We start from the raw sequence: 25,658 nt of genomic DNA on the forward strand, positions 1-25,658 counted from the left end.
ACACACACGTCTTTGCCCTCAATGTGCATATAATTGCATCATTGCAATCATTTCACTGGCTGAAATTGTGCTATAGCTAAACTGTTTAGCATTTTGTCTAGATGTAGTTACAGGGGATATTTAATTCATCCAGGATATCATCAGACCAAATGAGATGGCTTCATACTAGTAACAAGTATTTTTTTGCGTCTAAAGCCTCATACAGTACATATAATATTATTCCTCTTCAGTGCCGCCCAAATTTAATTTACATATAAAGCCTTTTTACCAGGGCCAGTGATACAGATACAGGCTCAGCTGCTTGTAACTTGAAGAATCAGAAGTACGTTGACCTTAAATCCTGCTCCTGGGTCGATGCCAGGCAGCTCGGCATCCAGGGAGAGAGCTGCCTGCGGCCGCAGTCCATCGTTAGTGTGGGCGTGTGTGTGTGTTTGTTCATATGGGAAGTCATGGTAAACATTTGATTAATTGATGAGAAGTAATTACAAGCAATTAAAGTCCCATCATGGTGGCGTTGAAGGACAGTCCAAGTTAATCTGGCCACGTTCGCGATGATTAGCTCGTTATCACTGTTGCATTAAAACGAATTTGTAAAAAAGAAAAACACTTTTTATTGGTTTGTTTGCTGAAGCAGCTTTTTTACTTCCATTTGTGGACATTATAAGAAAAGTGGTGACACGATCAAACCGTTTTGCACCAGACATCCTGAGACGGAAACTCAGCAGCATTTTCTGTCCTGTATCGTGTCCAGACATTGTGGCCATTGTTGGTTCATGAGGAAATGTCTCACACTTGATCCTTTTTTCTCTTTCTTTCCTTCCTCTGTCCCTTTTTTGTTTTTCTTCAACTCCCTCCAGCAACAACCAAACTACTGGAGCTTCAAGGTCAGTGCCAAAGCTGTTTGTTTTGTGCCTCTGTGTGGGTCTCTGTAGCACAATGACATTTTCTTCTCGCATGCCTCTTCCTGTTACATTTAGTGTTTGTCACATGTTGCTTTGTCTTCTGCTGTTTTACTGTGTGATACATTTGCATGACACACATGGCTTCTGTCCCGTACAGTCCAGGTTTCCTGCTGATTTTCCTTACTTCTGTGAGGGTGAAGAGCTCGTCATGGCCACAGTTCAGGCGGTCGTCTGATGTTCTGGTAAGAAAAGGCCAGTTTGAGCTTCGCTGGCAGGACTGAGAATAGAAATGTTACGTTTTTGTGCTGGAACCAGAAAAGTGGCGACAGAAAGCTGTCAGAAGCCATTAGCTTTGACAGTCTGGTGCACTAGGAGTCAGAGCCAGGTTCCAATCAGCAGAGCTGGTTATTGGGACATTTCATTCTTTGTGTTCGTGATCCATGTTGTTGGGACTCTTTAGCATTTACAATCAGGCAGAGTACAAAATTAATGGTGACTGTCCAGGAATTGTCAGGCTGCTGAATTGTCAGTAGGAGCAATTTACCAGGGTTTTGAACTTGAGGGCTGTTCTCCTCTCTTCACTAAGAGACCTGGAGGTGTCCTAACTACTGAGGGGCACCAGGAGACGGTGTTCGGACTGTAATGTGCCAATTGTGCAGGAAAGCTGTTCTGAGACGGGCACTTAACCCCGAACTCTTAGACATTACCTGAAGAATCTGCACTTGAAGCAGTGCTTTGCTGCATTTGTACAGACGTGCGTGGGACCCACAGGATGAATCCTACTGCGTTTGTGGTCCTCTGGCATTTCCCAAAGCAGCAGCAGGTCAAAGGTTTCCCTCGTCTACTTCTGTCATGGCTTTAGACCGTATGATGTTGACATTTGTGGTTTCCACAGTTACTGGATAAATGGTAATAACGTTAGGGACTGTATTTTTGCCCCTAGATGCCCCCCCCCCCCATCCGTGACCCGGTCCTGGATGAGCAGATGGATGGACGGGTCTTCTGAGCAGTCCTGGCTGTAGCAATGGAGACTGTGACAGTGGACCTGCATTACTCACTTTAGCCAGTGACAGAAAATGTGGGAGTGGAGATTCTAACTGGAGCCAATTTTAAGCCTCCACTGTTGCGTGGTTCGCTTCCAGGAAGCTTCTGAACATGTGCCCGCGTTGAACGTCAGAATGAAACCTTGTGTCAGTCGGAGTTAGACTCTATCAAGTTCACTGGCGAAGCTGGGATGTGAAAAGCGCTGAAATGTGAAATGCACAAGTTAATGTGTGAATGCGAATCCATTAGTGGCATCAGTCTCTGCCAGCTTCGTGCTCTCTCTCCTGCTAGTTTGTGGCTTTGGCTCTACCAGAAAGTTTCAAGTTTCCAAGCTGAGGAACCTGATAGTTGGTAATGTGAAAAGGCCAATGCAGAGGGCGATGACTCAGACTGGGTCCAGTGTTTTAGTTTTATATGGGATGTACGTGTCTCAAAATGACCACCGTGGAGCTGTAACTTACTAGTTACTGGGGAAAGGATTCACTGAAGAAGCTAGGGTTGAATTGCACACGAACCCCTGAGGATCACTTTGCAGATGAAGCCCAGACACAGCTACAGAGTTTCAGCTAATTAATCTCACGCTACACTGTGATTCACTGAGGGAGGATGTAATTCTACCAATTACTGTGACTAACCCGTTATTGTTGTGTGCGCCTATGTGTGATTATGACAGGTAAACGTTCGCATTAGGATTTGGATTAATGCACACGTGTGAGCTGCATTTGTGCTGAAGCAACAACTATGTGTCATGACAATTTGAGAAGTGGAGGCATAAATCTCCAATATGAGATCTGAACATTTAAGCCTAAAAACTCCAAAGACTTCAATTGAGCGACAGCATGCCCCAAAATGGCTGTCTGTAGTTTGCTGTAGGGAAATGAAGCTAAATCAGGGCAGAACCGTGATTTCCTCCTAAGATCCCAGCTTGTGTTTCCTTCCCAGCTGAACGAATGTAAGGCTGTGAAACATGCTCCCTGACCTGAATACATTCTGCTCATTGAAAGCAGCCTTTTGACCCCGACTGTGCCAGAGCCTGTGGACAGTTGCACTGTAGCGTCTGCTAACCTCAGCACTTACTGCAACTCACCGCATCTGATCCATGAAATGACTTGATATTCTGAGGCTACTGCTGATACAGCGACTACACCTGCTGAAGGATTTCCCGAAGCTGAGCAACAGAGGACCTGCTGCTTCTGAAATGAAATGTAAAGTATCTGGTAGCACAGAATAGTCTGTACTGTCAAGTAGATGAGGCTGATGCTCTGTAGTTTCGCAAACACGCCTTAATGAATGATGCATGTTTTTGTGCTGTGGCTGCAGCTGTGTGATGGCGGCTGCAGACGGACTGGGAATGGGTTGAAGGAAAGAACCGCCGCTGTAGAGTCTTAGAGCTCTGCTGCCTGCTTTATTCGCTGCTCGTGTCGTGTAGCCAGTGTTTGAGCGGACTGACATCCAGCCTTGCTTCTCACCTGGCTGACGTGGGTTTGCTCGGCTCTGTGGGTCCAGGCCATAGCAGCTGGGCAGTGGTGAGCTTATCCTCGCGTATGTGATTCCTCTCCCTCGCCGTGACTTCAGACCAGCTGGAGCCTCAGCATTGCTCAACCTCCAGGCGGGACATTTAGAATTTGTAATGACTTAAAAAAACTGCAGTTGTTTATATTTTAGGAGCCTGACACCACAGCATCATCGGCTCTTTGAATATTTATGTGTTTAGTCAGACAGGGAAGGGTCTGTCCGTTTTGACCGTAGAAAGACTACAAATGCGATCCATCTTTCAGCACAGTGGAGCAGCAGTATTATAACAGCATCAGAGTCTTAGCCTGTCTTCAGTGTGGAACCTCCTCCTTGACATGTGCAGGAGCAGCAGTTTCCTTACGTGTTTAGCTGGTGACACACATTCTTCCTGCCTTGCCCCTATTTGTTGCTGCTCTGCAGCTCCTACAGGATTGGTTATCGCTCTCCCTTCTTTCAGGGAGTCGTCGAGTCTCGCCTCCTCTTCTGATGCAATAGAAGCCCCTGCAGCAGTGCACTGCTGTGCTCATGTGCGAGAGTGTGTGTGTGTTTAATAGTCCCCCACTGGTCCCCTTTGATGTTTCATGGGTTTGCCAGCTCAGTAAATGCACACACAAGTAAAGGGTGATACCCCCGCTGCAGAAACACATCACAGATTAGCAAACGCTGGCGTTGGAGGCGAGCACCCACACGTTTCCGCGCACACACTGTACACTTGGCAGTGAATATGGACGGCTACACTCGCCTCACACCCTCTAAACAGAGAAACGTCAGCTTTTGCATATTGGGGAACACGGTTTCAAACACCAGTTGGAGACTGCTGCTGCTGCTGCTGAAGCTGTCAGAAAGACAATGGAGCAGAGAGCTGCAGAATCCTCTCTCGCGCTGCCTCCCTTATACAAATATTAATGCTGCATTTTACGTGTTGCTGTCTGAAGTGGCCAAAGTAATCACAGCTCATTGTCTTCTCTCTAGCCTCAGTGTTGTGTTTGGAGAGATGTACCACAGAGGAAGGGGATCCTGTTGCGTTATTAGGCAGCCATCTTTATAATGGGGCATATTGCCTGTAAAGGTAACCATAGAGACAAAGCAGAGGAATTCCTAATTATCATTCACAATGGTGTGTGCTCTTACTGTACAGTATGTAAAGCTACACCACAACTGTACAGTAGCTGCACACAGACAGTATGCAGCTGTTTGAACTGTAAGATATTGGGTCTTTAGGCAGAAAGCTTCATTAGCAGGATCCTACCGAGGAGACTTTTACCAACAAAAACAAGCTGTGTGGACCTTTTTAAATTTGGCTGTAGCTTACTGTAGCTCATCGCGTACAGTACATTGCTGCCGATGTGATTGTTCATTCATTTAAACCTTACAACAATGATTTTTGTGAAATTTCTGGGAGCTTTGCGAAACACATGTCAGTGGTTGATGTGTCTTACGTCCCCAGATTCTTCCACATTTGTCTCAGTGAGCTACTAGCTCAACACTAACCCTTTCAGGCAACTGCTTTTGTCGTCCTTGTGCTGTTTGGCCGTTGATATGATGCTCGGTGGAAAATCGCTATTCCCCAATCTGAGTGGGAAGAGCGGGAGTGTTCTCCATCGCTAAAGGCTTAGGAGGCCAACTGCTGCAGCGTTCCCCGACTGGCGCTGTGCTGAGGCACGTGGCCAGAATCACTTATTGACACTTCACAGCCCTCTGCCAACACTGCAAGGTTAGCTTAGCAGGCTACACGTTAATAAGGCCACCGTTGGTGGAAAGCCATAAAAGGATGGATGTTCCCTCTAGGTTTATGTGAACGACCATAATCTGTCATTGTTGGCCGGATATCTGAAGTAACACAGGGGTGATGGGGGAACTGCGTTAGGCTGTAGACGTGGCTAAACAAATGTGTACATACTGTATGATCCAGCCAAGGTCAAACCAGACTCCAGTAGAAAACATGAGGGCTGACTCGCTAGTTCAGCGGGGAAGTGAACAACTGATCCCCCCTCTCACTTCAAAACAAGCGCCCTTGAGCGGGTAATTAACCCCTGGCTGCTCCATTAGAGCCGCTCAGTGGGGAACGGACTGAGACTGTGGCTAAGACGTGTCATGTGTGCTCCTCGCCTCATTCACCTGTTTTCCCTCTGGCTGCTTTTGTCAGGATGTGTCCGTTGTGCAGTGGCTGCATGGCGTAGGCCACATATTATGGTCTGGGACAAAGTGCGTCTGTATGACTGTATGGATACGGGCACTCACACTGCCACGGTGTGTACTGATTATACCCATGAAGTCTCAGTCAGGGGTGAGACAGCTGCGTGGAACAGCTGCGCACAGCTGCCTTGTCAATCAGGCCCCGAGCATTAGCTGGTGGAAAACACCCAGCAAAGGACACTGCTGGCTGCTGTTCCAGAGTTGATGCAGGTTGAACCGTGGATGTTTAGCACTGAGGCTCTACTTCTGCTTTGAATCTTCTAAAGATGCTTGCGGTGGAGGTAAGGTCGGCAGTGCAGACAGTGCTTAAATTAAATGGTGATGAAATGAAAACCTGAACCTTAGAGCATGAAGTGAAGTCATGAGGCAGGGGCGTTTGTTTACAGACGGATTTAAAACCTGTAGGTTCTCCCAACAAAGGAGCACTTCCTCCATATTTATGTAATTCACTTTAGCAGTAAAAGATGAATAATAGAAGTCATTACTGGAAACTTGGAACATCGGTCATAGTTCAGTTTGAGATGTGATATAGATTCTGTTAATCGTTATTTGACTCATGCAGGCTGTTTACTCCGGACTGTTCATTACTGGAGATATTCGACTCATTAGAGACTCCTGGATGTTTAACTTGTACTTGATTGTATACGGTAGTTACACACTGTTCAGCTGCCTCAGACGTCATGTACTGCAGAGCATCACTGATTACTCCATATGAGAGAAAAATATATATGATATTTATGTGGTAATTAACAAAGACCCACAGGCTCTGGGTTCATGCCCTGTTGTATTGTAGCTACTGGGCTCATGCATTTACCCAAACTATCCCTGCTGCCTCCTCAGGTTCAGTAGAGTCTGAAGCCGGTCTGAGTCAACGCTTGATGATTATTTATGTTATTAGATTACACATCAGAAGCCATTTCTCACATGGCTGCAATAGAGGCAAGGAGCAATTGAGGAATAGCTTTCCCACAGGATAGAAATGATGTCAATCATTACTTTTGCCGTGATTTGTGTTGTGAATTAAATCGTCATGGTTGTGTGTCCTGTCGTTTCTTATCTCTGTAGCCAGCGTTGCTCTGAGATGACAGCTGCATCATTCCTGTTGTGAGTAATGGCTAGGAGAGCGTGAAAGGGAGGCGGTCCACTGAGACCCTGCGATAAGGTTTATTGACCATTACTGTGGAAATAATATGCCTCTGTTTTAACCTGAGGAACAAAGCCTGTGTAGCAGAGCAGTGTCCTTCCTCAGATCTGCCTTTTAATTCTCCTCGTCCCTGTTCACTACACAAACTCCCTCCCCCTCCGCAGCTTGATTGCTGCGTGGTTGAAGGCAGAAGGTGTGCGACGTGTGGCTGACAGACTCGCTCCAGGAGCATAAATCTCCAAACATATGAGCGGCAGCACACATAATGTGTGGGGCTGTTGTCAGTGTGGGCGCATGTGGGTGGGACTGTCAGCACACACAGCCCCGAGAGAGCGTGATGCCGCGGACTGTACGCATGTGTTAATCCTTCATGGTAATGTCCTCTGACGGGATTGGTAGCGTCTCTGCATGTTGCTGTACACATGCTCGGCTGGCTGCCATGCTTGCATGCTCCTAGCTTGTTGCAGCCTCCAGTCAAACAGCCCCGCGTAGTCTGTGAAGACGCAGCGAAGACGCACGAGTCAATGGAGGCCGTCTTCACACAGCACTGTGGGAGCTCATTACTGGATTCTTTGGGTTGGAAAATGCCTGTCAGGAAGGATTCATTAAAAGCCAACCTGCTGCAGCAGCTCCTGGTGCCGCTCTAATGAGGGCTCCTTCACAATTTGGGCTCTGCAGTGGTTTGCACTGGACAGGTGACCGCGTGTGATCAGCGCCGTGGTCATTAGCATTACAACACTCTCTTTCTGGTCTCCTCTCAGTTTGTCTTCTTGTTTCTGAACTTCAGTGCATCTGTCGGTTCATTTAACCAGCCTGGCTGTGAGGCTGGAGTTTATCGTGAGGATTCAGCCTGTGTTGGTCGGGGAGGATGTAGCGGCTTCTCTCTGTGTAGTCAACCATTTGTTTTGTCTGTGCTTGTTTGCTGAAAGCTTTTCGTTACAACTGCTTTGCTGTGTCTTGGATGTGGATGTGTTTCACTCAAGTTGTTTTGTGTGTATTGCAGTTCATTTACAGGAATGTCTTCATCTGTTCTTATCGTGTGTCTTACAGACTCGCACGCCGCGCGTGACTCGACTCAGCCCCACGCAGCCGGCTCTCGCCGACCAGGCCAGCAGGGTTTCCTTTGCCTCGGCTGAAAACCTGGAAACCATGTCCGAGCCCGACATCCCCATTGGATTTAGTCGGATGAACCGTCTTCGCCAGAGTCTGCCGCTGGCCAGATCGTCCAGTCAGGCCAAGCTCCGGGCACCAGGTCAGTCCAGCGCTGCTTGAATAGCCCGCTCTGTTACGCTCTGCTGGGCTGCGGCCTGTGACCCTTCATGCTCTGTACAGTAGATAAACAGAGGGGGGCAGCTCAGCTCTCTGGAGCAGAGCATGTAACGCATGGATTCCGTGTCTCAGTCTATATCAGAGGTGTCCTCGAGAGCCACAGTCCGGCTGGTTTCCAACTCTCCCTGTCCCAGCTAATACTGATCACCTTGACCAGTGTTCAGTCAATCAGCAGCTGACTAGGACCAGAGTTGTTCACCCCTGGTCTAGCGTTAAGAGGGGAGCAGAAGGTCTTGTCAAAGCAGCAGCAGGTGTAATAGTCTAACGTATTTTTTATCAGTTGAAATATTTTCAACAAATGAGTTAATAAATCGATTTTGTACTCAGGTAACACAGATCTAACGGCACCGTTCTTACTTAAATTGCATATGAGCTCAGTTGAGTTTCCTGCCTACGACCGTTTCACATGTGGTGAACACTGATCCAAGGCGACAGCGCCAGTGTCTGCGCTTGACACTTCTTCCTGAGCCACGCTCAGCCCTCCTCATCTTCCATCACTCATCTCTGTTGACATCAGTTCAGCCATTTTGAGATCCAGCGCGGCTGTTTGTACACACAGACAACATGGCAGGCTGATATTTACCGAGATGCTGGGAATTCATAACTAATAGGGTTTTAGCTGCATAGTGTGGAGCCTCCCTCCTGACCGAGCGCCTCCGCGCTCACAGGTCAGTCTGACTTAATGTCATCTCCTCCCTCTAATGTGTCAGCTGTGATTACTGGAGCAAAGGCTGGTGACAGCATCCGTTTGATTGACACGTTAAGAGTCGGTAGCACTAGACCTGCCTGCACATCTGATCTATTAACGACGTGTGATGTTTTTGACAAGCTGTAGTAAACATGACGCCTCACATGTGACTGTCCTCTTGCAGTGAGTGACTTATCAGAGTTGACTGTAGGCATCAAGTGTTAATCGAGTAAACCTGGCACTGCCCCTCGAGTGTCGAGAGGAAGTCAGACCTGGGTCCACTGCCTATAGGAACTGAATCTGAACAGAGCTGTCTCATGTTTCCCAACGATGCGGCCGAGCTACCTGTCGCGTTTGATAAATGGCTTTGGCAGCAAGTGAAGTCGTGCTTCCTAGAGTACCTTCCTCCTGCAGCATATGAGAGGAGGGTGGAGTGGTGCAGCATAACAGGGATTTGCTGTTAGTGTTGATGGAGTTTGTCGTGGCTTGTTGCAGATAAAACTTAATTCATCATGTAACTGTAAAAAAGAAAAAGTTATTTAGCTGTACTGTACATGTCACATAGACCCGCTCTTTGAAGGCTAAAAACTTTAATTTCACATGAAACTGAGATATTTAAATGGCGTAACGTAAAACCAGGTGTAGCTCATGTATTTGTTAAGGTGTTATCAGTTATTTGTAGTTATTTGCCATATTTGACCTGATATGTGTATTAGAGCCTCAGTCTAACTTGTAAACAAGTAAAAGCATTTGCACATCCTGTATGTACACAGCCCCCATGAATCAGACTGACCTTGCTTTAAATGAAAACTCTGTCTACTCTGTCCTCATCACCAACTCCTTTCATCCGTCGTGGATCTCCCTCATTGCTCCTCCCCATCCATAAATGCAGGAATCTTGTTCCTCCAGCTTGGGGAGGAGACGCGCCGGGTGCACCTGACCCACGAGCTGACCAGCCTGGACACGCTAAGGGCCCTTATTGTGCACATGTTCCCCCAGAGGCTCACCATGGCCATGCTCAGGTACGGCACTCAGTGGACGAAGCCTTCTGTTTAGAAGCAAATCAATCAATAATGCAGTAAACAGTGTAAACATGTGAGGAATAATTGAAGCTTCTGATATTTCCTTCATAGATTAGTTTACCTGAGCAGTGTCCTACTTCTCTACTACACTTGTTGTTCTTTTGCTAATGAAGATCCCATTTTGAGCTTCTTCATACACACAAAGCCTGCTACATTTAATATTCATGACTACATGACAAAGACAACAGAGCTGCAGTGGTTAAGCCTATGGGAGTCCAGTTTACATTAAGTAACAGCAGTTATTACACAGAGTAGCCCTTCAAGCTGAGCCTCTAATAGAAGCAAAGCTGGTTTGAGGCCTGACAGGATTCTATCCAATCATCAGCTGCCTGTACCAGACACAGCAACATCCACCTAAATACACTGCCTCTGCCAGAAACAGAGCACCTCCACCTAAGCTACCGACAACACAATTCCGGGGATGTATTTGATTAAATGGAAGCTGGCTGAGATCTAAACCCATGGATGGAGGAGTCAGCAACTGACAGCACCAGCGTGAAAAAAGCTGCTCATCAAAACCAAATACCATCAATTTTTTAGCCGAATTTAATTATAGTTCAGGTCGGCTTTGAAACTCAGACTTCAGAGGCTGATCTCTCAGCGTGTTTGTGTGCCCATACCCACTCTTACACTTGGGTCAAACAGCACCGTGTGAAGAATCAAAGGGCATTTTTATCAAGGTGTTTAATTATAGATTTGTGTATAATGTGCTTTTCAGCGATATGTACAATTCACTTTGTTATTGTCAGCAGGTCTGTCTGAATATGATATTGCTGTTGGCTTGTTTTTTACTCTGAGCTCTGTAAGACTCACGCAGCCTGTAAGTGTATGCTCATCACTGGTCATTAGTGTGTATTAGGTGCTGAAACCCCCTGTGCATGCACTTTTTTTGTCTCTGTTTGTTTTGATGACTATTGATGTTCAGGTCTCCCAGCACAGCTCTGCTGATCAAAGATGAGACCCGTAATGTGTTTTACGAGCTGGAGGACCCGCGGGACGTTCAGGACCGGTGCGTAATTAAGATTTACTGCAAAGAGCCCATCTACGGCACCTACCCCGGACACCACAACCCACACCTGGCCAACGGAGACCTGCGGGTACGTGTGTTAGCGACGCGTCCACAGACGTCCTGTCACAAACGAGAAGGAAGTTAGACTGTACTGGTTCTGTTCGCTTTGTGGAGGCCACATCTTTTCCTACTACCAGTTAATTGTCTCTGCTTTTTCTGGCAGTGACAGATGGCAGCAAACATCTTTAAAAAGTGTTACCAACCAGAATTAATCCTCCACATAACACTGACTTTATTTCTCTGCTTACAAACACCTCTTGCATAATGTGTCCAAATGAAAGTTATTCTCCTCCACTCTCCGACACTGAGTCATGTGACGTTACTGTGTTTGGACCGGAGCCAGTCCTTCACTGGTGCTGACTGGGCTGGACGCCCAAAAGACTGTGAAAACACATCCGAGTACGTGCTATTCTGAGACGCCGGTTCATCTGAGGACTGGGTCACAGATGCAGACTTGCATTGTTGCAGTAGGAGTAGAATCATCTACTGCTTAGAACAATTAGTGGTGTTTATCTGTGGGGACTCCAAATGTTGGATTTTAGTATCTTTAAGCTCAGTGTTAAGTGTTTATTCCTCACTTTATTTCTATCTGTTTCCTGTCTAGCAGCTTATTGATGAGCATGGGCTGGATTGGTCTTCATGTGTCAGTCAGCTGCTGGTGGAAGAACTGTGGCATCAGCCTGATTAACATGATCATTAGCGCTTCATGCTCGTGGTTACAGCTGGAGCAAATGAGCAGCACCTAATGTTTTGCAGTACAAGACCTTGCATTTTGTTGTGGCCTAATTACACTGTGATTATGAAAATGGGAAAGCAGTAATTTAGCAGCTTTTAGAGACTGAAAAATTATAAACTAGATAAATTGTATTTCAGCAAAGTAGCTATGTGGAAGTGTGTCCGCATGCTGAACGTCCAACATGAAGCCAGTATTATCAACAGCAGGGAGCTGCCACCAGTCAAACAGACTGGTCCTTTTGTGTACATGCCTATGTGCGTTCTGCATGATTCACAGCCGTTCAATGTTCTGGAGGTCAGCAGGTCCGACTCCCCCTCCGTGGGATCGTTGGCTGCCTTCAGCTTGTGCACAGCTCTGGAGTCTTCCCAGCATTTACAGCCTATTCCATCCTCCAGACTTACCTTGACTTTTATGTGTGAGGTGCTTTGGCAGATCCTGCTGCTACCAAGGTGAAGGACTGTGTGTGTGTGTGTGTGTGTGTGTGTGTGTGTGTGTGTGTGTGTGTGTGTGTGTGTGTGTGTGTGTGTGTGTGTGTGTGTGTGCGTGTGCGCGTGCGTGCGTGCGTGTGTGCGTGTGCTTGAACCCAGATTACTCCCTCACTGCAGATCACAAAGGCATAATCAGGAATCCTGAGGTCCAGTGAAGGCTGAGTGGAGGACAGATCATGGTTAAGGGTTAGATTGATGGGCAGATTTTTTCTCGCTTAGAGACTAAGCTTTTGGCACTAAACTTGAAAAAGATGTCTTTGACTTCAGGGGTCTTGTAGGTGGAATGAGATGTCTGACCGTCTTCAGTGTGGTTAAAGAATGGTGTGAATACGAGGCTGTTGCTAAGATACAGGACAGAAGACGATGGCACTAGAGTCATTATTCTGCTGTGAGGCTGTCCACGGGGTGTTGTTGTACGAGGCCTAAGGGTTATTATGTGGAAATATTGTTTTTTCAATTTGCATTGTCTCCAGGAAATAGCCATGTGCGTCATTAGCAATTACAGCGTTGTTGTTGTGTTCTCCTGCTTTTCTCCAACACGCTTGACTTAAACTCGCTACGCTGCTGCTTCATCTGTCTCTCTGTCATTTGGGACTGACGCCTAAAGATTATCTTCTTGTGGGCTGTCTATCAGTGAGCTTTCAGGTCCAATTTAAAAGGCACTTAAAGGGCAAATGACAGACGTAAGTCTATCTTGAAGCAGCATCTGTGAGTTGCTGTGCAGTGTAACAGAAAGCTGCAGTGCCTCGTTCCTGTACCTACAATATATAAAGTAATCCACTCATTCACCCACTGAAGGAGCAGCTTCAGCTCAGGGATGATGTTTGACTTTCCTCCATGAACTTTCACAAGCGGTTTCATCTGTCTGTATTTGCTCACAGAGGGAGATGGTTTACGCGCCTCAGGACTCGCCGCCCACCCGCCGCCTCACCAACCCACCCATGTCTTCCCAGCACTCGTCCTCCTCCGCCTCTCCTCCCCAGGGCTCGCCATCCCGCGCTCGCCTTCTCTACAGCGGGGGCAGGCCTTCGTCCTACGCTGGGCCCCCGCACACCCACTCCCTGCCACACCCGCACCCGCACTCCCAGTCCCACCACTCCTCCCCCCACCAGCAGCCACAGCTCCACCAGCCCCACCACACCCAGCCGGCCTTCTGCACCTCCTCCAGCGCCATCCTGGAGCGCAGGGACGTGAAACCTGATGATGAGGTGGGGGGATCCAGGAGCATGGTGCTGCTGCGAGGGGACGATCGTGGTGGGATTTACGCAGACCCCTACTCTCTGGGTCCGGATACAAGCCGACTGAGTCTCGCAGGAGGCCCTCACTCCCCTCTCCCAGCCAGAGCTGACCCCTATGGCTCCTTGTACCGCCGTGGGGGAGGAGTAGGCGCCGGATCAGTGCGTTCACTCACCTCCTATTCAGCAGCCGCTCTACAAGGAGAGCTGATGGAGACTGGAGCTCTTTACAGGCCAGGAGGACCACTTTATAATGACGCCTACGCTGCTTCCATGTTGGCCATGGGGCTGCGGGTTCCACCCCCCTCCTCCCCACAGAAGATACCGGACATGAGGGACTCCTACGCAGGCACCATGCCCGCTCGCGGCTCCCCCGGGAGGCAGAGTTTGAGAAGGGACTCTGTGACCTCCTCTGTGTTCGGGGACAGCCCCAAAGCCCGGGGCCCAGGTCCTGGGTTGGGTCTCACCTCTGAGCAGCTCTGCCTAATGGCCAGCGCTGGAGGGGAGGGTGTGGGCAGCGGCGGCTATGGTTCACCTCTGCTGGGGAACGAGACTGAGACCAGGTACAGGGTGACTTTCCTCATTATTGCTGAGCTTTAAAGGACAGCTGTTTATATTTCCTCCATGTTTGTTGTGTGATTCCAGGGAGCGTATGGAGGCCATGGAGAAGCAGATAGCCAGCCTGACGGGGCTGCTGCAGAGGGTTCTGAGCAGAGCACCCGAGCCAGAAAGCCCGTAAGAGAGGGAGAGGCCCCCTCTCACACACACACACACACACACACACACACACACACACACACACACACACACACACACACACACACACACACACACACACACACACACACACACACACACACAGATGAACAGTAGTTGTACAGTGGGTCACATTTATGGGCAGATGCAGCCATCAAGACTAAACATTAGTTTTTATAACCTGTTTTTCAGGCATGGGACTGTTCAGACTTTATTTTGATGTCTAATACCTTTTAAACTGTTGGTCACATCTACCAGCAGCAGTTTAAGTACAGCAGGAAGCGGCACATTCATTTAGTGTGTGAGTGATTTATGCGTTGCTCGTTGCAGGGAGAAGATGGAGTCAGCCAGCGACTGCTCAGGAACCGACAGTAAGTCTCTGCCTTAACACCTGCCTGTCTTCTTCCCACCGCTGCCTGTTTGATAGGCACATAAATTAGCTCTTTCTTTTGCTCTTTTTTTTTCTCCGCATAATTCCTAAACTGCCTCACGTGTGAGCGTAATGGCTGTCTGTGCCAGCTTCTCACTGTCTGTCGGCTCTTGCTGCTTTTGCTGTTGTGTAACTGCTGCTAATGCTTCTTGTTTTAGCTGGACGAACTAAAAAAAAGACAGGTAGCTACTGAATGTGTCCCTGAAGTGTCTGCTCCCTGTTCCCACTTGTGTTCTTCCTCTGACTGGGTCCCTGTGTGTCATTCTGAAGGAGTGTCATCCTTTCAGCTGGGGTTCTTCACTCCCCTGTCGCTTTGTGTACGACGCCATCTGAGTTGCATTATTAGAAACAAACACTTCCTAGTTGTGAAAGCATCTTATGCCACTAATGACTAGTGTTGCTATAAGCAGAGTAAGAAATAAAATTAATTTCTCTTGATTCAGTTTCCCAGAGGAGGTTTGGGGATTTTAATGTTTTGTTGTTATCTGCTTCTAACTGGAAAACCTGATCATATGTCAAATCCTAGATAAGCCTGGTCTTTTACAGATTGAATTAAATTTTTTTGTAGTAGTTTTTTTTTTGAGCGTTTCATTTTTGTAAAGCTCCACAGACTCTCCAGCTTTAAAACTTGCTACTGTGTCTGTCAGATACTTATCTTTATGTCACATGCATTCTTCCTCACCCACTAACAGATTGATTCAAACTCTTATCTGCAGACTGTCTTTGTGCTCCCAGTTAAGATCGGGACATTTGTCTGGTTCCTCTGAACAGATGAAGACACAGAAAGACATTTTCAGAAGCTTTGTAAAAATGCAGTGATTCAGGGTCAAACACAGTCTTACCCAGAAGGAGATGGGGCCACGAGAGGCTTTCGTTTCTAGGACTCACCTTCAACTTGTTGGAGGTTGTCGTGTCGCATCGAGGTGTTAGTTAGATGAACTTTGAAATGCAACTGATAAAACCACTGTTAGTGATTGTCATCTGTTAACTTCCCTTTGTCTCGTGCATGATGCGTGTGACTCAGACCAACGTCACAGCATAGCAGTCACTGTCATAACAAGGGCTTTTGGAGTTGGAGGCTGTCTGGACTCACCGTTTAGTGGAACTGTTGTCTTTCCACCTTTGACCTTGTTCGTCGTCTCATCTCATCCCTGTACAGTCTAGACCTGTGGCACAGAGAGACCTTCTCCTGAACTGCAGTGATTTTCTGTCCAATTGTTCCTTCTGGTGAATGGGCTCAATGTAAATCATAAGTGAGATGTTCGGGACAACGTCTTTCAGCTTTTGTTTGTACTAAAAGAAGCAGAGATGAGGTTCATATAAAGTTATGTGTGTTTAATCCTTCTTCTTTGTGTAGCATTGACACCGTCGGCTCCTTTGGCCCTGATGCCGCCTCCGTCCTCGGGGGCCAACCAGCCCGTGACTGTGTCCCGCCTGCAAATGCAGCTCCACCTACAAGGCCTGCAGCACAACACCAACGCGCTGCGCAAACAGCTGTCGCAGCTGCGCAACATGCAGGTGCCTCTTTATTCCTTCACATCCACGTCTTGACAAAGTGTGCATTTCTGGCATGTAAAGATGTGGGGTTGTGTCGCAGCTGGAGAACCAGGACACGGTCCTGTCCCTGCTTAGACAGACAGAGTCGGAGCTCAGCCTCATGATGCTGGACGCCATGCGCACTCAGGAGGACCCGCTCCAGAGACAGCGCCTCCTAGTGGAGGAGGAGAGACTGAAGTACCTCAACCAGGAGGAGCTGCTCATCCAGCAGCTGCAGTGAGTCCTGCTTCATTTGCAGCACACAAACTGTAATATGTACTGTATGTATTATCTGCTGCATGTGGTGTAATGGGAATCTGTGACCCCGTCCCCCTCAGTGACCTGGAGAAGTCTGTGGAGGAGCTGCAGCGGAACCTGGCCGTCAATCACGGTCTGGTCACTGAGCAGGACGTGGAACAGAAGAGCAAAGAGCTGAGGCTGCTGGGAGAGACGCTCACTGAGCTCAAAAGTAAGGCGCATCTGTGGACCTCAGTGACAGCACCATCTCCAGCTATTTTCAAAATTAGTTTGAGTATGGCATGTTTCCCTCTTCAGCGCGTTTTAATCTCTGACTCCTTTTAATTACTCCAGATTTAGGGCTAAGTGGTTCAAGTACATTTGCATAATAACACACAAGTAAAAACTGTAGATTCAGTGCAGCTAAATGCAGCAGTTGTAATTTAAATAGTGCTACAGAACGTGTCTGTCACTTGTTTAACACAGGAGTCAGAAATGAATATTTATGAATCCACTTTGACTTTAATTAACACCCCCCCAAGTTCTGGTCATAGCTACTTGTCCTGCTACTTTGACCTGTGTACTTCTACTATCTGTCTTGAATATTAATTAGACACCGGGAAGCTCCGAGGGGCCTCGTTATATTAATATGTAGCCTGGTGGTCCTCGTTAGCCTGTTCTCCGTAGAGCCTGTGCTGCGTCCCTCTGACACCGCCCTTTCTCTTCCCTCCGATCCAGACCAGTTCCCCAGTCTGCAGAGTAAGATGCGGGTGGTGCTGAGGGTGGAGGTGGAAGCTGTGAAGTTCCTGAAGGAGGAGCCTCATCGACTGGAAGCGCTGTTGAAGCGCTGCAACACCATGATGGACGCGCTCAGCACACTGCGCAGGTACGCGTAGCAAGCATGCCCCAAACCTCCCTGTAACGTGAACAAAAGCTTATGGATGAGTTATCCTGGGTTCCAGATTGTACCTCTAACACTCTCCAGCACTTTCCTGGTGTCCTGTGTGTATTGTAGTGTTTTGTATCCCTCCTGTATGTACAGACAAGTCACCGAAGGCGTGTGGAAGGGTCCTGAAGACCTCATCCAAACTCCAAAGACGACAGACATGAGTCGCAGCTCTGACCTGGACATCCTGAACAGTCCTCCCCTCAGCCTCTCCGACCTGAGCACCGGTGCCGGCCTGGCCAACTGGATGCCTATGTCGGCCAGTGACGTCGACGTCTCAGGGCCCGAGCAGGACATCCAACCTGCCATGAGCTTCAGGAATCGAGTTCTGGATGAGCTGCCGGGTCGGCGCCCTGCTGATAAGTCTGTGTCAGCCGAAGTCAGGCTGGTAATCAGCTGTTTCTTTATGCCTTTGCAGATGAAACCTTAATAAACTGTAAACTGGCAGCGCTGTCTGTCATGTTGTTAGTTTGGGTCTTGGAGGTCATTTTACTGTACGTGTATATGTGTCAGGCGGCAGAGCGGGACTGGGAGGAGAAGCGGGCCAGTTTGACCCAGTTCAGCGCCCAGGACATCAATCGCTTGCTGGAGGAGACCCAGGCCGAGCTGATGAAGGCCATTCCCGACCTCGACTTTGCTGCCAGGCACATCAACAAACCTGCGGTGCCCCCCAAGCCCCAGATTACCATCCCAATAACTTCTACAAGTGCTGCTTGTCCTGCAGCTGGAACCGTTGGCACCACGGCCTCCACTATGACCACAACCACGCCCAGCAGCGACCAGCAGCCTGGAAAAGTCCAACTAGCTGCCCAGAAGCTAAACAGCATGGAAGGAGTTTCCTCCCCGAGAGCTTCAGGTGAGTGGAGTCCTCAGTTCACAGGTTGCGTTGCACGGTTTTACGCACAATATGTGAAGAGTTTTTACTTGTTTACAGTGGATCTAAACGTGGCTAAGTATCGTACAGAGAAACCCTCCAAGTCTCCACCACCACCTCCTCCTCGCCGAAGTTTTCCCTCAGTGCATGGCCTCACCACCAACCGGACCGGAGAGGTCATCGTCACCAGCAAGAACCTGAAGGTGAAACGGCTTTTATTCTGGAAGTGGAGACTTGAGTGTCGTTATTTAACTCCCTGCTGCATTCGACTCAAGTCGGTGAGGATTTCTTGGATTGTGACCCACATTTAAAAAGCCAATATGCACTATAAGGTAGGCTTCCTGTTCACTGGGGGCACGTTCGAGTTTGCTGTTGCCCTGAAATCTCCCTGATCTGCCTCTTTGCACAAACTCAAGGAGTAGAACTGCCTCATGTTCTTCTCAGCATTGATTTAACAGGCAACTCAAAGGCTTCCTGAGGGACAGTGAATCATTCTGGTTGAATAGTGTCAAGTCGTTCCTTTAGATTTTCTTCAACAGGTCAATCACACAGACGCTGAGTCCAAGGTTTGTACAAGAAGTATTTGAAAAACAACGCACTGAATTATGTGAATAATGTGAACTGTGGATAATGCTGCTTATGTAATGGAAGCATCCTCCTTAAGAGACAATCCTTAAGGTGAGCAGTAGGTCACTGGCTCAATGGCGTCTCATGTCTAGTCTGGATTCTTTTTTTAATTAATCTGGTACTTCATTAAAAGGTGATTTTATTTGACTGTTGTCCTTCACGCCACCGTTTTCACACACAGACTGAACAGGTTAATGTCAATATGTTGCCTGTAGATGGAGGAGGATGGTGACCTGCCCAAGACTCTGGTGAAGCTGAGGCGGACTCCCTGCGACATCCCTCGACCCGCTTCCACGCCGCCTGTTATTGCAGCGTCGGCCATTCAGGACGAGGACGATGAAGAGAAGATCATTGCTGAGCTGGAGGTAAGCGATCCATTGGGCTTTGAGTAAGATATATTGCACTGATCAGTGTGATAACATGCCACAATTTAACACTACTGGTCAAAGATATTTCAGAGAGCTCCTGTAAATGCTTGTAATAAACGGTACAGCGTCCCACCCAAGGCCACGGCCGCCCCCCCCTGCAGCTCTGGGCCAATGAGCAGAAAGGTAAATGGAAACCAACAGGCCTCTGCCCCTCTTTCTGACCACTTTTATCTTCTACTGCCACCTTTAATGACTAACACGGAGCCAACACCTTTGTCTTAGAAGGTAGATGCTCATCTCACTCCAGACAGTGACCACCGTTTAACGCCTTGCAGCTTCAGCCTTATTTCCTGAATCGTCACGGCTCCTCAGTAACTTCGTCCTGTGGCTACGGTGCCGCTTTGCATGCAATAGTGTGGCTTCAGGTCTGTTACAGAACTTCTCTCTCCTTCCTTTTCTTGGCTCTGATCTTACTGTTGAAGTGTGAAAATAAAAGCTTGCAGTCGATGTCCTGAAGTGCAGTGACTGCAGACGCACTGAGCTAAATACAAAGGTCTTGGTTTTGTTGGAGTTTACTCTGCGCTGAGCAGGTAGTTAGGAGGAAGAGGGTCACGGCTGCACACAGACATTTTCTCTGAAGGTTTTAATAATATTTTCTCCTCAGTCATGTGGTTTCTTTAAAGTGCAGAAACTCAGTTTTATCATTAAAATTAAAACCAGAGAGCACAATGTATGTTTGAGTGTTTAAGAGTCAATCTCAAGGACAAGACCCAAAGTAAGACCCAAAGTCACAGGTCTGTAAATGTGATTTTTCTTGGCTCCCACAGAACAGCAGTAACTCTCCAGGGCCACTGAAGGGCCCCACCGTCGCAGCCAGGCTCAAACACCTGCAGCAGGGCAGCCTGGAGAGGCCCAAAGGCCGCAAGCAGAAAGAGGACGTACCCAAAGTCCAGGGCCAGCAGCAGGTATTCCACTTCTAACAGCCCCCGATGCCTCGTCTGCTCTCTGCTGCCACTCCAGTCGAGGTTCCCGTGACTTCTGCTGCACCAGAAAAACTGTATAGGCCCCGCCAGCAGACGACACCACACAAAACCCAGAGGGGAGCCACCGACAGAACCCTCGTTTATAACCAGTTCTTGATGTGCGTCTTGACATTTGAGTTTCTGGATCTAACCTACATTAGCTTGCATAGAGAGTTTTGTCATAAAAGTATGTTAATGTTTTGATTTCTTGAAAAAGAAATCCTGGTGGTACTTGTGACTGGTTTAAATGAGCTTAGTCTATTACATCTATTCAGATTTGCCTACATTGTGCCACATCTTTTAAAAATGCCACGGAATGATTTCACTTCTCAAGGTCAATGTAATGATATTTCACCATCATCCAGTCACATAGCGTCTCTGAATCCTCCTCATCATCTCGCCTTCTGCTCACCCAGTAATAACCTCACGCTGCTCTCTCTCTATTGCTCATCCTTTAAATCTCAAGGTTAGCAGGCGCTGCAGCTTCAGTTGGCTGATATTACACCATGGAAGGTCTGCAGCCACGGGGCCCTTCCATTAAGCCAGCTTACTTAATGGCCTTTTAAAGCTAGGATGCCACTGCTAGTTATGCAGAATGACAAGAGTGAAGCGAGAGGTCAGGCGTAAAAAGATGCTTTTGTTGTGAAGCTCTTCAGTTTACTGTGCAATAAACTAATGTAAAGAAGAAGAAAAAAGTGGAGCGATCTAACAGAAGAAGCGGTGAAGGACGCGACGATCAGAACATCACAAGCAGCTGCTGTCATGGTGGTCAGTACCTTCAGGATGCACAGCTGAGCTGACGGGTCCAGCGCCTGTAGTCATTTTCTATCATATAGGATAAATACACATGAATATTCTAGAGGCAGAAGAAGCCCCTGAAACTTGTGCTGTACCACCAGCGCAGTGAAGCCTCCTGGTATGTAAATCAGCAGCTTAGTGTGAGTGAGCAGGAAGTTAAAGCTCCATGCGGCTTATCTGCTCCTGCAGATGCTCCCAGCTGCCTCTGACCCGCTGTGGGAAGCAGCCCTGACCCACGAGTGGCCACGGTCGATGAAGAAGAGCAGAAAGAGAAATCCATGACGCACCCAAGGGAGCGTCTTTGTAGTTACTGAGCTGCACTTGGAACCGTTTCAGGACTTCAGCTTGATTAATTAATGAACTTGCCAATTAAACATGCAGTGCATGATTTATTGGTCTATTTACAGATTGTTTTTCCAAACATCCCTTAAAAGTAGCTCATGACGCCACATGAGCCTCTGCCTCCTAGAAACCTTCCCTTTCATGAGCTTGGGACGGAGCAGAGAGAGCAGCGGACGCTCTTACGGCCATTAGAACACGTCCAGCGTGGCCGATCTGCACGTGACCCACGGAGGCGTCTCTGCCTCCGCTGGGACCATTACCTGAAGAGCCTGAAGGCAGCAGTATAAGCATAGTCATCATGGTCCAAGGTGACCTGGAGTCGGTCAGTGCTACTCTAACAGCTGCTTTTAGACGACGGTCCAGCTGCAGGAACAGCTGACGACACCAGAACGTGAAGACGACACCCACTGCTGAGTTGGCAGTTTGACGCCGCACGTTCATGATTCCTCTTTAAGTCCGGGTGGCGTCTGCTTTTGTTCCTGAGAGCCACACATGAAGCGGCGCCCCCCGAGGCTCCAAGCACCACCTTGTCATCACAAACGCTTTCCTTAAGCTGTTGTCAGGCGTGAATCTTCCTCCTTGTTCGCCTCGTTTCAACACGGTTACAGACGATGCAGACGCTCAGAAGACGTGAACGTCTTCTTAGGTGCTTTTGTGCAGCCAACCGTTTCTCTAGGCGCTGCAGTCACTGCAAACAATCCGCTGTCATGGAAAGGCGCAGTGTCTTCTTTATGAAGAGGCGTTTTTGCAGAGCTTAGTTCGGCTGAATGAGGATAATTCTACATTATTACTTCATTCTTATTATAAATCTGCTCTTTGTGTCACTCATAGTGAAGTAGAGATGAAGAAAAGGTCAAAGTGGCATCAGACCCGTGAGCTGCTTGTCACCAGGTCACGTACCGACAGTCTTCTGACCACAGCAGACAAAGCCAGCGAGGCACTTTATTCATTACCCTGGACCTGAGCTCCAGTCATGTAACTGTGCAGTGCCGGTCCCACCGTCGGGCGGCGCTGGCACCACTGGGTGTCCTGGTACGTGGTTGTGTTTCACCACTGTGGGGATTAAAGCCAGACTCGGTCCGTTGGGTGGAAACGTTTCCAGAACTTAACAAAGAGAAACCGAACTGTCCTCATCGGTCCATGTCTCCTCTGCCTCCACCTTTGTCCTGTCCTTTACTCTGTCCTTGTTTGCTCCTCTTTCCTTGTCTTCTGTGTTTCCTTTCCTCGTCTTGTTCTTCCATCCTCTCATGCCACCTTCAGTATCTGCCCTGTTCTCTGTATCTCTTTGCTCCTCTCATTTCCTGCTTGTTCCTTCTTTCCTTGCTTCCACTGCTACTACCTCTATGTCCTTCTCTCTGTCATTTCCTGTCCTCCCCCATCTTCTTCTCTTCCTCTTCCTGCGTCACTCTGAGGAAGAAAAGCTGATTTCCAGTCCCAGAGCTGTGACAGCAGAGCAGCTCTGTGATCACGGCATCGTTTCTGCTCGTCTGCAGCTCAGCGACAGACACACACTCTCTACCCGTCTCTCATCTACCCACAAACACGAGGAGCGGCACGCCGCTGCAGCAAAGCTGCCATCCAATCAGGAGGTGGTAGCACAGAGGCCAGAGAAATGCTCAGATAACGCCTTATAACTTGAAATACATTTGTCTGTTGGTAGATTTTGATTTTTGTCTTTTTTTCTTTTCTCCCCCCTCCCCCTTTCACTGCTTCTCGTTTCCATTCAAAAACGTTCCCACCCTGTTTCTTTGACCTTTCGTTGCTCCTGGTTTCTCCCTCTGTGCTTGCTATGGCAGCAGAGATAAGCTGTCGTCACCGGCCGCTGCAGAAACGCTGCTGACATTTTGTCCCGTCATTGGTCTGTGAGCTGGTCTTCCTTCTTTCCTTCCTTCCTTTCCTCCCTCACTTGCTTTGCTGCCTTCATTCTGTCTGCTTCTCAGGTCCGTCAGGTCTCAGCTGGACTAATTACGTGAGGAGTGAGTACTCGGATCATTCTGGTGTTGGACTCCTAAATCCTAGTTCAGGCCATGAAGGCAAGACTTTTTAATGTAAAGAGTTTGTCTGTGACTTTAAAGGAACAATACGTAGGACTGACACAAGCAGCAGGAGCTGTTGCTGCGTGTTGTCCTTGTTACTAGGTGAAGAGTATTAACCATTAGCATAAACCAGCGAGGATGAATGAATCACAGTCATCTCTCCTAGTTGCACAGTCTGCTTTGGGTCCAGACATTTGACCTGGGTCTGACCTGACCCGAAGCATCGCTGTCTGAGGCATTATTACTTTATTGCATGTTGTTCCTTTAAATTCTGACAGTTCTTCTTCATGATGCTGAAGTTCTGCCGTTTTGAAACCCAGTCTCCTCAAAATTACATTACATTAAATTCAACTAAGCTGCATTTAAACACAAACGCAGAGCGCAGAGCATGCTAACACATAAAACACCCAGAGGCCTTCACCTTTATCCACATCTGAGCAGCACGACCCTCCCTCCAGCTGCAGCAGGTCACTTCTGGACACAGCTTGTTTATTTTCTACTCGAATGTAGGAAGGTTTAGGTTCAGGTGACTGCAGGAGTCGGCTTCTGTGTAAAGATTAGGAGGTAGCTTTGGACCTGCAGGTTGTCACAAGACTCTAACACACACACTGCAAATCCATCGTCAATCCACCATCTTCTAACAGGGCGCTGCTGTCTTTCTTTAACATGTACAAGATTATTGGAGGTTTTTGCACATTTTAAAAAGCTTTTTACAATATTTTCAGCAACATGCAGTTTGTCAGAAAAAATGTCTCAACTGTTCTTGACTAGAGTGAGAAGGTTTAAACAGACTACACATTCAGCCACGTTGAGACCAGATGAGGAGAAAACATGGAGAAGTGAATAATGACGCTTGTTTTAAATCACTGGACTGACAGTAATTACATAAAAAACTAGTAAAGTCAAAAGGCAAATCAGGATGTTTTGGGTTTTTGACAATCGTTGACGTTAAACTTACCAGAACAGTAATGAGTGCGTTGATGGGCTGACGTGTGTCTGAACACTGCAGTCGTCACCGCAGGGTGGTATCTGTGTGGATCTGTTGCTCCTCTGTAATAACCCGTATTCATTTCAGTTTAGAAGTCTTTACGGAGGTGAACCAGTGTTTGGACTGAAATGTTCAAAGTGTGATGTGAAAGAAGAAGAGTCCATCACATGAGTCTGTCAGAGTATTTATAGCACAGGCAGAAGTTAAATAGTGCGTAGTGAACACATTTATAGAATGTACTAGTAGTCTGAGATATAATATAAAACAAGTATAACCTGATTCACCCCACAGATATATGGTATGTATATTATACAAACATTTAGTTTTTGTTTTGAAGAGATTGTTTTATTAACATGTAAAAAAAGAAGCATCATCTATGTTTTATAGAAGCTTTTTTTGTATTTTTATACGTGAAGAAGAGTTCATACGCATGTAACACATTCTGTAAATTATTTTTCTTTTACAGATTTATTTTTTCTGCTAACCATGATCACACTTTTGTTGTTGTCCAGCTGGCTGTGATGGTCTGATAGTAAATATGGAGAAGCTCTGATATTATACGTACACTACCCTCACTACACTGTTGTTGGTTTCTTGATGAATGTGTGACTGTCCAAATCATTTGTGGATGTTCAAATCATGTATATAAACCCAAATAATCTATAATGAAATTGATTTTATGTGAAGTTTTCTAGTCGAACAAAAAAGGAGGAATCCAAAACGGCATGCATACTGTAAACATTCCTGGAAACCTGCACGCTGGGTCGGCACCGGCTCATATCTGTCAATGATCTGTGTCTACTCGTGAGTGTATGATAGAGTAAACCAACTGTACAGTAACATAGGGTTTTGTATTGCGTTGCCCCTTTTGTCTCCGATGAAAGAAGAAAAACAAGTATTCTAACTATGAGATCCTTCAGTTCTAACCTCTGTCTGGGAGTGATGCTTGCTGTGTGGGTACGTGTTTGTGACTTGTGACGAAGAACGATATTCTATTACCAATTCAGTATAACTAAAGACCAACTTAGTGCAAAACAACGCGCAGCTTTGTGTATGGAAGGTAAACGTTGCCGCTTTGTGTGAGAAAACTGGAGGTTGCTGCTTTTGTACGTTCCTGTTGTGTTTTTGTGACAATAAAGGTGACCCTCTTATACACGATGCACGTAAACGCCTCGTCTGTCAGCAGGCCCGCGTTCATAAGATGCTCGTGGTTGAATCCTCATGCTCACATTTTCTGCCTCTGGGAGCAGAACGGGTTCCATCTATTTGC

At 47.4% G+C, this 25,658-nt stretch overlaps 1 protein-coding gene across 16 annotated transcripts in view; it reads left to right on the forward strand.

The window, feature by feature from the left end:
- srcin1b (SRC kinase signaling inhibitor 1b) overlaps window positions 1–25,546 on the forward strand; it is a 50,841-nt gene extending 25,295 nt beyond the window's left edge. For 7 of the 16 annotated variants that reach the window (XM_029135480.3, XM_029135479.3, XM_029135477.2 and 4 more), the window contains 18 exons: window positions 858–884; window positions 7,852–8,053; window positions 9,711–9,840; window positions 10,826–10,997; window positions 13,075–13,991; window positions 14,074–14,163; window positions 14,515–14,555; window positions 14,773–14,796; window positions 15,972–16,132; window positions 16,212–16,387; window positions 16,489–16,619; window positions 17,126–17,273; window positions 17,403–17,721; window positions 17,847–18,189; window positions 18,268–18,410; window positions 19,050–19,199; window positions 19,284–19,385; window positions 20,030–25,546. In XM_029135480.3, the coding sequence (XP_028991313.1) occupies window positions 858–884; window positions 7,852–8,053; window positions 9,711–9,840; window positions 10,826–10,997; window positions 13,075–13,991; window positions 14,074–14,163; window positions 14,515–14,555; window positions 14,773–14,796; window positions 15,972–16,132; window positions 16,212–16,387; window positions 16,489–16,619; window positions 17,126–17,273; window positions 17,403–17,721; window positions 17,847–18,189; window positions 18,268–18,410; window positions 19,050–19,199; window positions 19,284–19,385; window positions 20,030–20,182 (3,429 nt within the window). In that variant the 3' untranslated portion in view covers window positions 20,183–25,546. Of the gene's footprint in view, window positions 1–857; window positions 885–7,851; window positions 8,054–9,710; window positions 9,841–10,825; window positions 10,998–13,074; window positions 13,992–14,073; window positions 14,164–14,514; window positions 14,556–14,772; window positions 14,797–15,971; window positions 16,133–16,211; window positions 16,388–16,488; window positions 16,620–17,125; window positions 17,274–17,402; window positions 17,722–17,846; window positions 18,190–18,267; window positions 18,411–19,049; window positions 19,200–19,283; window positions 19,386–19,484; window positions 19,628–20,029 lie in introns of all 16 variants that reach the window. The other 9 variants (XM_029135476.2, XM_029135486.3, XR_003784042.2 and 6 more) reach the window with 8 other exon arrangements.
- The last annotated feature ends 112 nt before the right edge of the window (window positions 25,547–25,658 follow it).

This window comes from Betta splendens, chromosome 19 (assembly GCF_900634795.4).
Source record: "Betta splendens chromosome 19, fBetSpl5.4, whole genome shotgun sequence".
NCBI classification, from domain to species: Eukaryota; Metazoa; Chordata; class Actinopteri; order Anabantiformes; family Osphronemidae; genus Betta; species Betta splendens.